This window comes from Mytilus galloprovincialis, chromosome 6 (assembly GCF_965363235.1).
Source record: "Mytilus galloprovincialis chromosome 6, xbMytGall1.hap1.1, whole genome shotgun sequence".
NCBI lineage: Eukaryota > Metazoa > Mollusca > Bivalvia > Mytilida > Mytilidae > Mytilus > Mytilus galloprovincialis.
In genome coordinates, this window is record NC_134843.1 from 101,721,798 (window position 1) to 101,736,507 (window position 14,710).

A 14,710-nucleotide genomic window follows, 5' to 3' on the forward strand; every position below is an offset into this window, starting at 1 on the left:
TTCATGTTTATAGACTTAACCCAGATACTGAGGTTTGTACCAGATATTGTCAGGGGGGAGTGTAGTTAGAGGAACTTAGTTATAGCAGCTGTTAATCAACTTCATGTTTATAGACTTAACCCAGATACTGAGGTTTGTACCAGATATTGTTAGGGGGAGTGTAGTTAGAGGAACTTAGTTATAGCAGCTGTCAATCAACTTCATGTTTATAGACTTAACCCAGATACTGAGGTTTGTACCAGACATTGTCAGGGGGAGTGTAGTTAGAGGAACTTAGTTATAGCAGCTGTCAATCAACTTCATGTTTATAGACTTAACCCAGATACTGAGGTTTGTACCAGACATTGTCAGGGGGAAGTGTAGTTAGAGGAACTTAGTTATAGCAGCTGTCAATCAACTTCATGTTTATAGACTTAACCCAGATACTGAGGTTTGTACCAGATATTGTCAGGGGGGAGTGTAATAAAACATTTAATGTTAGTACATTGAAGAGGAACTTAGTGATACTTTGACTACAATTGTTTCCAGCCAACATAGGTGAAGAATTTTGGTCAAAATTTCACGGTACACTGCTATGATGATTAAAGAACATGGCAAATAAAACAACAGAAAAAGTCAGAAAGACAACAAAACTCATTGGCACTCATACCACATCTTCTTATATTTATCAAGTTGCTATTTTCAATTTGGAGTAGAGCAACCATTTATAGACTTAACCCAGATACTGAGGGGGGGTCTCATTGTGGTGTTCTGATCCCGCTTACTGTTTTGTCAGATTCTTGTATCCCTGGAAGCCATTCTCATTTTTGTCGAGCCTTCGACTTTAGTCGAAAAAGCGAGACTTAGCAATCCTACATTCCGTCGTCGGCGGTGTCGGTGTCGCGTTCACAAATATTCACTCTGTGGTTAAAGTTTTTGAAATTTTGATAACTTTCTCAAACGATCCTGGATTTCTACCAAACTTGGACAGAAGCTTGTTTATGATCAAAAGATAGTATCCAGAAGTAAATTTTGTAAAAATAAAATTTCATTTTTTCCGTATTTTACTTATAAATGGACTTAGTTTTTCTGCCGGGAAATATTACATTCACTCTGTGGTTAAAGTTTTTAAAATTTTAATAACTTTCTTAAACTATCCTGGGTTGGTACCAAACTTGGACAGACGATTGTTTATGATCATAAGATAGTATCCAGAAGTAAATTTTGTAAAAAAAAAATCCATTTTTCTGTATTTTACTTTTAAATGGACTAAGATTTTCTGCCAGGAAACAATACATTCACTCTGTGGTTAAACTTTTTAAATTTTAATAACTTTCTTATACTATTTTGGATTTGTACCAAACTTGGACAGAAGCTTGTTTATGATCAAAAGCTAGTATCTAGAAGGAAATTTTGTAAAAAAAAATAAATCTATTTTTTTGTATTTTACTTTTAAAGTGACTTAGATTTGCTGCAAAACAACACATTCACTCTGTGTTTTAACTTTTTAAAATTTTAATAACTTTCTTATACTATTTTGGATTTGTACCAAACTTGGAAAGAAGTTCGTTTATGATCAAAAGCTAGTATCTAGAAGGAAATTTTGTTTTCTTCTAGTTAACATTACATTCAGTGTGCAGTTAAATTTTTTAAACATTTATTACATAAACTATCCTGGATTTTTACCAAACTTGGACAGAAGCTTCTTACAATCAAAAGATAGTATCAACAGGAATACTTTATTGATTTGTTTCCTCATTTTTGTTGAGCTTGCGATAAACAGAAAGAGTAGGCGAGACACTGGGTTCCGCGGAACCCTTACAAATTTTTTTGTAATTTCCCGTGTCCCCGCTAGACTTCATTTCCTGATTTTACGGCACAATAATTTGACTTTCACGTGTCAAACTTACCTAAAATTGGCAATCCTACGTCACGCTTAGACCCCAATGTGAATGAGACCCACACTGAGGTAAAACAATTCAAACAAGGAAACCAAAGGCTTGATTTAAGATTTATGATAAAATGAAAATCAATCATAGTATACAGCAACTACTACTACTAATCAATTAAAGGCTTCTGACATTGATCAGGCACATACAGAATATGACAAATTGTGAACCCAAAAAGTTTAAACAATGTAGCATTAGATACTAATATTGTTAGAACACACAGAACACAAACACCTGACTCCTTTCATGTCTTTGAGAAACAGACATACAAACAAAGTAAAACAACAAACAACACATGTTCCTGTTAAATTGACTTGGTGCAGGCAAAACAATTGTGTTATGGAAAATCATTTTAATCTTTCCAAGTTATTATTTTAACATTTGAAGTTGATATTTTCAGGATGATACTGGAAAGAATGTTTCAGAACAAAATCAAGGTAGGTACTATATCAGTTTATATTGAAGGATATAAGTTAGATAAAAAGTAGATATACATGTATTGAGAGTAAAACAAGATGTCACATGTATTAGGTGTTGTAATTACTGCAATCATTTTAAAAATTCAGCTGGATAATTTCACCAAAAAAAATTCTTTAAACATGTTGAAAGTTACTTCGGATTTTTTTTTAAATGAGATTGAAACAGAATTTGGTTTTAAATTAAATACACAATAAACATGATTAATGTTGATGAAAGAAATGTAAAGAAATTTTTGCATATCAAGTTATACATTATAATATACATTTCTTTTAAAACTATTTGTAGAGACAAGAAAAAAGCAGAAACTGGAATGCTTGGCCACTTTCAGTTTGTTTGGTAACATTATGTCTCTACAGTTTGTCAAGTTACCAGGAGCAAACAGGGATGCACTTCTACTAAGTTTTTCTGACGCAAAGGTAAATATATTAGTTTACTACATGACTATATCATTTTTCTTTTCTCATCTGCTAAAAGCATAGGGAATATTCTTTAACAAAACATTATATTAATCATGACAGGTTAATGTAAGATTTGGAACAGCTGATGTGTACCTAAATAGTAATTTTTCTAATTGAGCTTCTTCATAGGTTTATGATGTCATGCAACTTCTCGTTTATTATCGTCTTCTATTTTTGGTGTTAAATTTATTTTAGGAAATTTAATTGAATATTTCATATTTTAAAGTTTGCAAAGGCAGATAATATTCATGTATTTAGTAAAAAAAACAAGGAGCAGTTAAATATCCTGAAAAAACTTGAAAATTAGACATAGATGATAATAGTAATATAATAAAACAACTATTGACTTTCCTTAGATATGGCATTCAACCTTGTCCATTGGCCTTATGGGATGAAAAATCATTGTATGAGCCTTCTCAAAAGTCAGTAAATGTATAATGTGACACTATATATATATATAGCTACCTGTAGTGAATAAGGATTCACTTCTCTAAATTTGGAATTAACAAACCTTGATTGTATTCAGTTCAGCCTCTTTTTTTTAAATGATATTGTCTTGTGAAGACACAATTAAGTATAGTTTAATGTTGTTATAGGTGAGTTTTAATTTTGTCATACTTTATTTTTTTAGTTATCTGTGAATTCATTGTTTTATTTAGCCAACCCTTTTCTATTTCAGTTATCAGTAGTTGAGTATGACCCTAGTACCCATGATCTCCAGACAACATCTCTACATTACTTTGAGGAACCTGCATTGAAGGTAATTATATAAACAACAACAGTTATCTTGGTCATTTGCTTTGGATAAATTAAAAAATTTGTTGACTTTTGGCCTTATCGATTATCTTGTATTAAAAAATTAAATATATTTAAATCCATTTTATTGTAGATCCCCGCCGATGAACATGGGACTAAATAGATTACTTTCTCTAACATCCATCTCTTAATGTTGTTTAAGCCTAATCATGCTAATATATGGATTAGAATGAAAGTTACCTCAAAACTTTATTCCTCTATGAGTTTTTCATCATCGAACATTTTGTGTCAGATGTGTAGGATGTAGCTATATAAAGTTAGTAGTTTGTTTTGTGTATGATTTTTTTTCTTTACCATTATGCATTGAATCAGTCCTTCATAACAACTCTGAGTAAGTTACAAAAATAGGGGAAAATATTTAATCAAAACACCTTCTATTAACATGATTAAAAGAGTATTCTAATATGACGTGCTTCTTTAGCTTTGTAAACAACACTGTGATAAAATTCTCGATAAAATATACTTAGTGCAGACTCACAGATATACATAATAATGGCTGTTACAATATACTTCCCACGTAAATCTACATGTATTCGAACCTATTTGCAGACCCTTTGCGGATTTTATTGTTTTAAAAAGTGCAATTAAAAAAAGACAAAATAACTTTTATTCTTAATCGTATGCCTTATAAAAAGAAGTAATTCACTAAGAGCTCGGAGAAATCAACAAAATAAAAATTTGATAAAATTCTGCGAAAGTCTATTAATCTTTTTGGCGCATTTAAGTCATTTCAAAACATGACGTCATACAAATGAAACCGCTAAAGTTGAAAGTTTTCTTTACGTGAACCACCAGAATTCGTATAATTATTGTATTTAAAAAACTGATTTTTGAGGTAGGTTTTGTTTTATTTTCTATTCTATTGCGTTATTCGCAAATTTACTCATTTCAGCAAGTCAACATGGCGGCTCCTTAGTTACAAAATGTCAACTTTGGATTTGACGAAAGCTTACAAGAAAAACATGTAAATTAAAAATGGCAAATGTTGGGTTTGAGAATTTAAAGAATTTAAAAGTTTATTTCTAGCAGTTATTCACGAAATAACCTACGCAAGCTATATATTTATAAAGATATTTGAGCTTTATCTAACAGGGAGTAAAAAAGAACGGCCACACACACAGCATACCCACCCTCGCTTCAGTTTTTTAATGACCGTATTTGTCCTATTAGAATCGAAATAATTCATGGAAGCCATAGATTGTTGGAAATTTACACATGGCCTGGGCCGTGATATTCAAATTTTATCCTGAGCGTTAACCAATACAAATAAAATCAGCTAGCTATAAAAGAGTGTCTGAAAACAGTTCCTTATGAAACATATGTTATTTTCATGGTGGCCTTCAGCTGTTGTCTGCTCTTTGGTCGATTTGTTGTCTCGTTGACATATTCCAGTATTTCCATTCTCAATTTTATTCATTACCATATAAAAATGTCATAATGGTTAAGGCCAACATTAAAAATATCTTTGTTTCCCCTCACCTGACTGAGGTTGTAAGGGTATGGGTAGGTAGGTAGGCAAATTATTTTATTTTATTCCTTGATATAGTTTTCTATATTGAATTTGTATAAAATTCAACAGGTAAGGCTCAAGTCAAGAAAAGTGGGGTATTCCCTGTATTCTAATTCAGTGTACACCCCAGTTTTCTGGTGTTAAAAAAACAAAACAGTATACAGGGACCTCCTTATTTTCCTATTCATTTAATGTAATGAAATCTACAAAAGCACACATTCTACTTGTGATAACAATGCTTAATGATAGCAAGTGTTTTTTTAGTTAAAAAATCAAACTTATTTCAAGTCTAATTTGATGCATAACTCACAACAAAACAATTCCTTTGTTCACCAATTCATACCTTGATCATAAATAGGCCATTTGCCAATTCCCATAATTGACCCTGTAATTAGAGATCTCTAAAAAAGTTGTCTCCCTTATGAGGGACATTAATTTTTATTTACAATGGAGAGCTAGCAGAAAGAGCAAATTTACCTGTGCGTAATGTGAGTAATTTATAAGGTTTTCAAATAGTTTAATAACATTTATTTGTTGTTTAACTAAATACTTTTGACATCAGAAATTATTTTTCGTGAAAAATTAGTTAAACCGCCCATACATCACTTTCAATTCATCATGCTTTGTAGGCCAATTTTGTCTGGTATGGAACCAGTCTACAATTGACAAAGGGAAGTAATTTGTATAAAAAGTGTGTAATAACAGAATCAAATCGGTAATTGGCAAATGAACTATTATGAGATGACAAAAAGAGACATGTATGTTAATCACTTGGGAATTAAAATTCAATGAATAAAAATTTTCAATAGAAGTGAACATAATTTAGTTATGTTCAGTTACACCTGGATCATGCAGCTTGGTCAATTGATTCCTAAACAAAGATTTGTAGGTTTTTTCGAGTTCTAAAAGAAACAAGGCTTCACTTTATATTCATGTTTTTTATTTATAAGTATTTATGAATTCTACTGATGCAGTTATAATGTTAAAACGTGCCCTTTTGTAATATTCATGCCATAAATTGAAAAAGGAAATCCCATTTAAACTGGTTTTTGGGATACGATTGCTTTCAAGCAATCTGTAGACTTTTACCGTTGACTCAGGGCTCATTCCCTCACGTCAACTGTTTTATTCTAAACATTTAGTAACATCTCAGATTCTTATGATTGTCTTGCTTTAAAAGGTAAAAACAAGCGAAAGGATTGAACATAAACAACTTTCCTGTAATGTTCTTCTCATAATCTTCATGTTTGATGTTCCCCTTGACTTATATGCGTGTTTTTAACAACACGGAAAATCAGAATTAAGCAGTATTTATATTTAGTGTTTTTATAAATTTAGAAACACGTCAGAGGGAATTCCCTAGTTTTGATAAATGCGAGAGTTCTTTGAATTCCGATAATTCTATTTCTGTCATATAAGAACTGAAGTGGAGTTTTCTATATTTTACCGTTATGAAACTGATACTGTACTCTCATAAAGAAATTAAGACTCATTCATCATATCATAAACTAAATAAACGTTCTTGTTCCAAATCGCAAGTCGCGGGTTTGTTTATGTATTAATGCGCATGTGTATAGTTTTCTTGATTTCAAGGGGTATCAGATTGAGTGGTTGTTCTGGATTCCCCACTTATTAATTCATTTGAAACTCATTGGATTCTTTCTATGTCTGCCTGCTATTGAGGGTTTAATACTGTTGTTGCATAATTTCAAATCATATGCATCATTTTAATTAAAATCAATGAAGTTTTACCAATAACACCCCTTTAGCCGAAATGGAGTCTTCCATATTATCGTTTCGAGTTGTCTCCCTTTCAGAAGTATTTCCCGTCAAAATCGTACAGAAGAAATTAACTCGTTAGATGTCGATAAACGTCGTATTACATTAAGAACGATCTCAATTTAAACAGAGGAGTGTGTACGGAAGGATTCATGCCCACTGACCCAAAGGAAATTAATAATTAAAGAGTTAGAAATGGGGTTCCTCCTAGAATTAACGGTGATAAGATACGAAGTGAATAGTCCGAGATTACTGGGTACTAGTCAAATCGGCACCTGGTCAAATCGGCACCCATAGAAAAAGTCAAATCGGCACCTGGTTAAATCGGCATCTAGTCAAATCGGCACCTATTTAAAAGTCAATTCGGCATCCAATAATATTTGATATAATATATGGGTCTAGGAAATGGGGTTCTTCCCAGAATTAACGGTGATAAGATACGAAGTGAATAGTCCGAGATTACTGGGTACAAGTCAAATCGGCAGCCATAGAAAAAGTCAAATCGGCATCTAGTCAAATCGGCACCTATTTAAAATTCAATTCGGCATCCAATAATATTTGATATAATATATGGGACTGGGACTATTTAAGTTTGTAATTTAAGTATACTAGCATAAAAATCCCCTACGGTTCCAGCTTGTCTGGCAAATCAGCCGTCGGACATCAGAGTAATCTCGGACTATGAAGTGAAATACCTTCTCTCTCTCTCTCAGTGACTGCTGTGGAAAGTAAACTTGGAATTGATAGTACACAAATAAAACACAATAAGTACATTGCTCGTACACTTGTATCCGGGATTGGCTATTTTTAAAGTTGAGTGACTATTCAGATTTATATTACCTTTGCATGTGCAGTTAAATTAGTTTTGAAATTAATACTATCCAGCTGTACCAGGCCTTGCGGTCATAAAACTTTCGAGTCAGTTTTTTTGTACTCATACTCGAAAATCAACCAATGAAATTGCTTGATTTCTTGTTTCGAGCATGATTTTTGTGCTCCAAGCACTGAGCAAAGTTTTATGCCTTCAAGGCCATAGTCCAAATAATTATGACGTCTTGGAAGGCTATTATAATTTTTTTCTTTGAAGCCTTACTTCGACGTCGAAGTAAGGCGTCAAAGAAAAAAAATATAATAGCCTTTCAAGACGTCATAATTATTTGGACTATCAAGGCCAGGGCTGCCAAAAATGCGTGAGACTCACGCATGTTCATGCTTTTTTGCAGCAGTATCCTTGGATCTATTTTTTTCCTCTTTGATCTTTTCTATTTTGGCCAAATCTCACGAATTTGCTTAATGAAAAGTTGGCAGAACTGCTATACATGTGTCAATGAAAACTATATGGCAATCGTATCCCTTAGAGCATTCTGCTCTTTGATTTTTTTACACCAGAAAACGGACGTTCCCTGAAAGCAGGGAATACATGTATCCCACATTTCCTGACTTGTGCCCAACCTGTTTAAAGACAAAGTAGATAGATTTTAAAGCACGATTCAGACCATTTTTACTCAAAGTCTTTAAGATTTTATTCTTCAAACAGGAACAGAGGTTAGACACAAAGCAAATCAAGATGCACTCAGCGGGTTGAAAGATGCTTCAGGTTTTTTTTTATTTTCAAAAAAGATCACCCTTGCACACAAACAAATCGTGTGGCAAAGCATTTTGTTTGTTTCCTTGATTCCAAATCATGTAGACGCTTCTTTGCAAAAATGCCTTGATTTAAAATGCTCGTTGACTACAGCATCGGAAAGGTATCACCAAATACCAATGCTCGTTGACTACAGCATTGGAAAGATAACACCAATAACCAACATAGCAAAAAAAAATAGTGGACAAGAATGGCCAATAAAATTTTTCGGGTCGCAGTGATTTTACCAGGTTGGTCGTGTGAGGGGAAACAAACAATATTTTATTTTTGGCCTAACTACACAGGTCATAACTTCTGGAAATGAATAACATTGGCTAGTCTCAAGTTTACAATGAAATTTACTTATTTGTCATGTAAATTTTTATTTCGGGAAAGGAAACTCTTTAAGTTCACAGTAAAATTATATTATTTACAAGAAAAATCATTATGTTGTTTGTACATGCCATATATGTAATTATTTGTCTTCTTCCAAAAGGATGGATTTGCAGTCACTTACAGTATTCCAGAAATCAGAGTCGATCCTGATGGACGATGTGCAGCAATGTTAATTTATGGAACAAGACTTGTTATTCTGCCATTCCGACGAGACGCTGTCATAGAGGACTCGGATATCTCTGGAGGAGGGAAATCACCTATCATGTCATCATATATCATTGATCTCAAAAGTTTTGATGAAAAGATCACCAATGTTAAAGATTTTCAGTTTCTGCATGGTTATTATGAACCAACTGTATTTATGTTATATGAACCTTTCCAGACATGGGCTGGGTATGTACACTAGCTAGCTTTTATATTAACCTATATATTATTCTAGAATCAGAACGGATATCTAAAACAATCTTGATTTGATAATGTTTAAATAAACTTATTCTGTAATGCAGATCTTCACCAATCAATAAATCAAATACATGTATAGACATTCTACTAGAAAAAAACTCATACACCGATTCTAATATAAGAAGAAAAATCAAAGTTAGATGCTAAGTAGTTTTTAAAGCAATTGCTTTTATGCCGTCGCGTATGGCCATCTTTGTGACCCAGAGCAGAGACTCCGCCCAGATCAAGCCATAGTATTTTGTTAAACAGGCTCCTGGTCAGTCATTCTTTAACACCTATGTATGTTTTCTAATGCAATACATAGCTTGAAACTTTAAAAAAAAGTGAGTGGATTTAAGAAGTTTCAGAATATGTTCTTGTAGATGTATTTTTGTATTTAAAGGGTCAACCATTTGACTATCAAATAACATAGAAGTCCGAGTGAAAAAAGTACATTTTTATATATGCGATTCCGTTTTCCGCCGTTCGTACGATGTTTCAACAAAATATGGATTCATTTCAGTTGTTGATTTAGTATTGAAAATTTAACTGAATTATATCTCCTAATAAATACGGTTTTTTATGTTTAATTTGTGTTTCTTTAAGAGGTCAGCTGCTCTTGTTCATTCATAAAATTATCGTTCATTCATACATTTATCGTAAAATCACTACACAGGTTAATGCGTAGTGTCAAATTATTACCTGTAATCTAAAAATAGACAAACTTTATTTGCGCAAATAATTTAGCGGAACGAAACCCTTGTTGAAAACACATAACAATAAGTTCGTTTTCCTTTTCTGTCAAAACTCCGTAATATTTATCGATCACCTTACTAATGAAATGGACCCGTCCAAACGTAGTAGATGCCAAGTCGGTCCAGATGAAGAGATATTTACAATTTGGAATTTTCTAGTTTATTAATACATAGATTGAAAAAAAGTACGTCTCTTTAAATATCATGATCAAAACTGGGTTTGCATAACAAATGTCAGATGAAACCATTATCCTCGTCTTTTCAGTGAACAAGTCTACTACGTTTGTTGACACTCGACGGTCCACCGTGTTAGCAATTTTATTTCACATGTTTTCGAAATATTGAAGATCATTTTTCGTAATGTTTCCTGAAAATTGATAAATATCAAAGCAACGTAGAGCTGTTTGTTCTTGTTCGTATAATAAAATTGAGAATAGAAATGGGGAATTTGTCAAAGAGACAACAACCAGACCATAGAAAAACATACAACAGCAGAATTAAGGTCACCAACAGGTCTTAAATGCAGCGAAAAATTCCCGCACCCGGAGGCGTCCTTCAGCTGGCCCCTATACAATATATATACTAGTTCAGTGATAACGATTTAATGTCATGTTTGTCTGTGATGACCCCCCTTTTCGGAATTGCATGAGAATTGTAGTTATCTCGTACCCACATGCACTTGTTTCTATCCATAGGAAGGTCGACTATCCATATAAAACTATTTATATGGATAATCGACCTTCCTATGGATAGAAACAAGTGCCTGTGCTCGTACCGCATCAGAAGGACACATATCAACTGAGCAATAATGTTTGGAACTTAGTTTTAAAAATGATGACAAAGTAACATTATGAAAATATTTTTATTAAGCTGAAATATACATTTATTCTTTACATGTTTATGTCTTGTAAGATATTTTATTTCTTTCCCGTTTTTTAACATTTGCGTCTGGAAAGTTGAAATGTTTTAACTTAATCATTTGTGTTAATGGTTAAATATAAATTAATAATGAAAATTGTTAAAATTAAATCAATAAAGGAAATTATTGCCCAGTTACAAACACTACCAGGGGATAATCCATCATGATTTCTTTTTGAGTTATATGTTTCAGCACATGTATATTTGACCCCAACTTTAGCCTGTCTCCTTGTGAAATATAAAACATATTAAAAATGACTTTCTGCTAAAGTCTTTTATTTATATAAAGTTAAAACCTTCTTACTTTTAACTAGACAACACTCATGTCAGGTTTAATTCTTGTATATATGTGGATGAAAAATAAAAGTCCCCAAACATTAACATGGCAGCAATTGCTTTTACAGCCTTTAAGGCTTTGATTGGAAATTAGTATGGCGTTCATTATCACTGGACTAGTATATATTTGTTTAGGGGCCAGCTGAAGGACGCCTCCGGGTGCGGGAAATTCTCGCTACATTGAAGACCTGATGGTGACCCTCTGCTGTTGTTTTTTATTAGGTCAGGTTGTTGTCTCTTGACACATTCCCCATTTCCATTCTCAATTTTATTAAAATTGCAAATGTTTTTAAATTTGACGTCATTTGTATTTTTAGGAGGACAGCAGTCAGAGCAGACACATGTTGTATAGCTGCTATTTCTTTGAATATTCAGGAGCGAGTCAATCCTGTTATCTGGTCTATGAACAATCTACCATTTGATTGTTGTAAAGTTATGGCTGTACCTAAACCTATTGGTAAGTTATTATGGTAACACTAAGTTATGTCATAGTAAGTTGACATGAAGTACCTGAACCGCAATGTTGGTAATAAAAAAAGTAATTAGAAAAAATTAACAACAACAACAAATATATAAGAAAAATCAATCAATTACATGATGAAAAGTGACTTGAACATGTCCTCTTGCTTAAAACCACATGTTAATTAGAACCTGAATGAAGTATCAAGGGGAGGCAATCTTTTACAATGTGTTACCATTTAGGTATAGGTATGAGAGTTATCTCCCATTGTACACCATTTTTGTTCAAGATTGCATTTAAAACATGACATTTTTTTGTATTTAAATTTAAGATGAGTCAGTCATTATGATTTGTATTGAATTTATTAATTGTAAATATTTTAGGTGGTGTTATGGTAGTGGCAGTTAATTCATTGTTATATCTTAATCAAAGTGTGCCACCTTACGGTGTAGCCCTCAACAGCATTGCATCATCAAGTACATTGTTTCCATTGAGTAAGTAATTCTATTTCATTGAATTTTACACATAACATTATAATCTTGATACTCTTATTTAGTAAAAGCTGACACTCAGATTTATGTATAATACAAATGAGATAGTTGTCTTTATCACTGTAAAAAAACAAGCTTACTGGCATACACCTGAAATTATACCATATTTTCATCTTAAGTCTTTCAATTGCCTGAATAATAATTAGAATTAAATTACAAATATTGTTTTAGCTAAGTTCATAAGTTAGAAAAAACATAAAAATTTAATGAGAAATTAAGTGTTTATGAGGTGTAATAGTAAATCCAACAACCATGGAAAATTCTAACTTATCGTAATTATTGTGGTTCAATTTCTAATGTTTATACTTTTGTGACCACCGAAATAATTATTTTGATGTTAACATTTATTATCATTTTTCCCAGGAACACAAGAAGGCATCAGAATAGCTTTAGATTGTTCACAGGCAGCTTTTATGACCAATGATAGACTGGTTCTGTCGCTCAAAGGGGGAGAACTGTAAGTAGCTTTAGATTGTTCACAGGCAGCTTTTATGACCAATGATAGACTGGTTCTGTCGCTCAAAGGGGGAGAACTGTAAGTAGCTTTAGATTGTTCACAGGCAGCTTTTATGACCAATGATAGACTGGTTCTGTCACTCAAAGGGGGAGAACTGTAAGTAGCTTTAGATTGTTCACAGGCAGCTTTTATGACCAATGATAGACTGGTTCTGTCACTCAAAGGGGGAGAACTGTAAGTAGCTTTAGATTGTTCACAGGCAGCTTTTATGACCAATGATAGACTGGTTCTGTCACTCAAAGGGGGAGAACTGTAAGTAGTAAATAGAAAAACTGAGAACACAGTTCACAATCAAATCCCTCAGGTTGCCCCATTTGAATAGAAATGACAAAGTACATGTTTGTTATGGAAAACAAGGAACACGAGTCAGTCAGATCAGAAAGGTAGATAGGAAGTACATACATTAGTCTATGATTATTTTCTGAAAGTTTTATCTGGATAATTTCACTGATGAGGGACGCAATGTAGATGTAATGTGTGGACAAAGTCACAAAGATCATTGTTCACACCTGTAACACAGGTAGTAAGCTTAAATAAAAGTATCATCATTTTGAAACTAAGACTAGATTGCTTAGATAAAACTGTATTGTTATGAAATATAATTTACTATAAATGCCTTCCTTTTTTAAGACAGTGTAGGTTTGCTATAATAGCTCTAAATGACATCTGTATTTGCATTTGTTTGCATGTAATCTAAGTGGATGGGATCAAAATCAGCTAACTATAAGTTTTCTCAATTTTTATTCAGGATTTATTCCTGATGAGGAAGTTAACATTTTTTTGCTTTGCTTTTCTTTTTAGATATGTCCTGACATTAGTTGTTGATGGCATGAGAAGTGTAAGAAGTTTCCACTTTGATAAATCAGCTGCTAGTGTCCTTACTACATGTGTAAGTATCATGGAGTATCAATTAAAAAAAAAAAAAAGACCAGAATATCTTTTTTACAAATAATGTGTCTTCATGATTAGACCAGCCATGCTAGCTAAGAATCTAAATCCTATTAAGCATCACAATAGGCCTCAAGTAAAATTTAATCTGGCTTCATTATCTCTTTCCACAAAAATATTATGAGGAAAAATACTTGCCACAATTTTGCGCCTGTCCCAAGTCAGGAGCCTCTGGGCTTTGTTAGTCTTGTATGATTTTTAATGTTAGTTTCTTGTGTATAATTGGGTGCAGGAGTTTCTCGCTACATTGAAGACCCATTGGTGGCCTTCGACTGTTGTCTGCTCTATGGTCGGGTTGTTGTCTCTTTGGCACATTCCCAATTTCCATTCTCAATTTTATTGTCATAGACATTTCAGTTTTTCAATTTTAATCGGATGATTTTTAAGTGAAAATAGTTGCAGATTCAGAGACATTTCTTATTTCCAAAATCAAAAGAGCGAAGATTGTGGGATCTGTTTTATCCATTTTATCCAAAGGGAACCTTTCACTTTATATAAATCTTTATCAGTGAGTTAGTTAAATGTAATTGCATATGATAATCATTTTCCATGAAAGGAAGATATATTACCGCATGAATTCAAAATGTAATGTGATAGAGAGATAAAAAATATGCTAATACAAAATATTACATTTTAAAGTTTTGTTTATATATATTTCAGATGTGTATATGTGAGGAAGGGTTTTTATTCCTTGGATCCAGACTTGGGAATTCTTTGTTGCTTAAATATACAGAGAAGGCCCAGGATCAGATAATAGAATTGAGAGAAGAACCAAAAAAGGTAGATATAATTT

The 14,710-nt window shown here is 32.7% G+C and overlaps 1 protein-coding gene across 4 annotated transcripts in view; it reads left to right on the plus strand.

Moving 5' to 3' along the window:
• LOC143080971 (cleavage and polyadenylation specificity factor subunit 1-like) overlaps positions 1-14,710 on the plus strand; it is a 62,548-nt gene that overhangs the window by 4,310 nt on the left and 43,528 nt on the right. Inside the window, exons 1-10 of one of the 4 annotated variants that reach the window (XM_076257184.1) lie at positions 49-132; positions 2,329-2,365; positions 2,694-2,824; positions 3,546-3,626; positions 9,092-9,384; positions 11,759-11,898; positions 12,285-12,395; positions 12,816-12,909; positions 13,771-13,858; positions 14,578-14,697. In XM_076257184.1, coding sequence (XP_076113299.1) covers positions 2,753-2,824; positions 3,546-3,626; positions 9,092-9,384; positions 11,759-11,898; positions 12,285-12,395; positions 12,816-12,909; positions 13,771-13,858; positions 14,578-14,697 — 999 coding nt within the window. In that variant the 5' untranslated portion in view covers positions 49-132; positions 2,329-2,365; positions 2,694-2,752. Of the gene's footprint in view, positions 1-48; positions 133-299; positions 431-709; positions 728-2,326; positions 2,366-2,693; positions 2,825-3,545; positions 3,627-9,091; positions 9,385-11,758; positions 11,899-12,284; positions 12,396-12,815; positions 12,910-13,770; positions 13,859-14,577; positions 14,698-14,710 lie in introns of those variants that run through there. The other 3 variants (XM_076257182.1, XM_076257183.1, XM_076257181.1) reach the window with 3 other exon arrangements.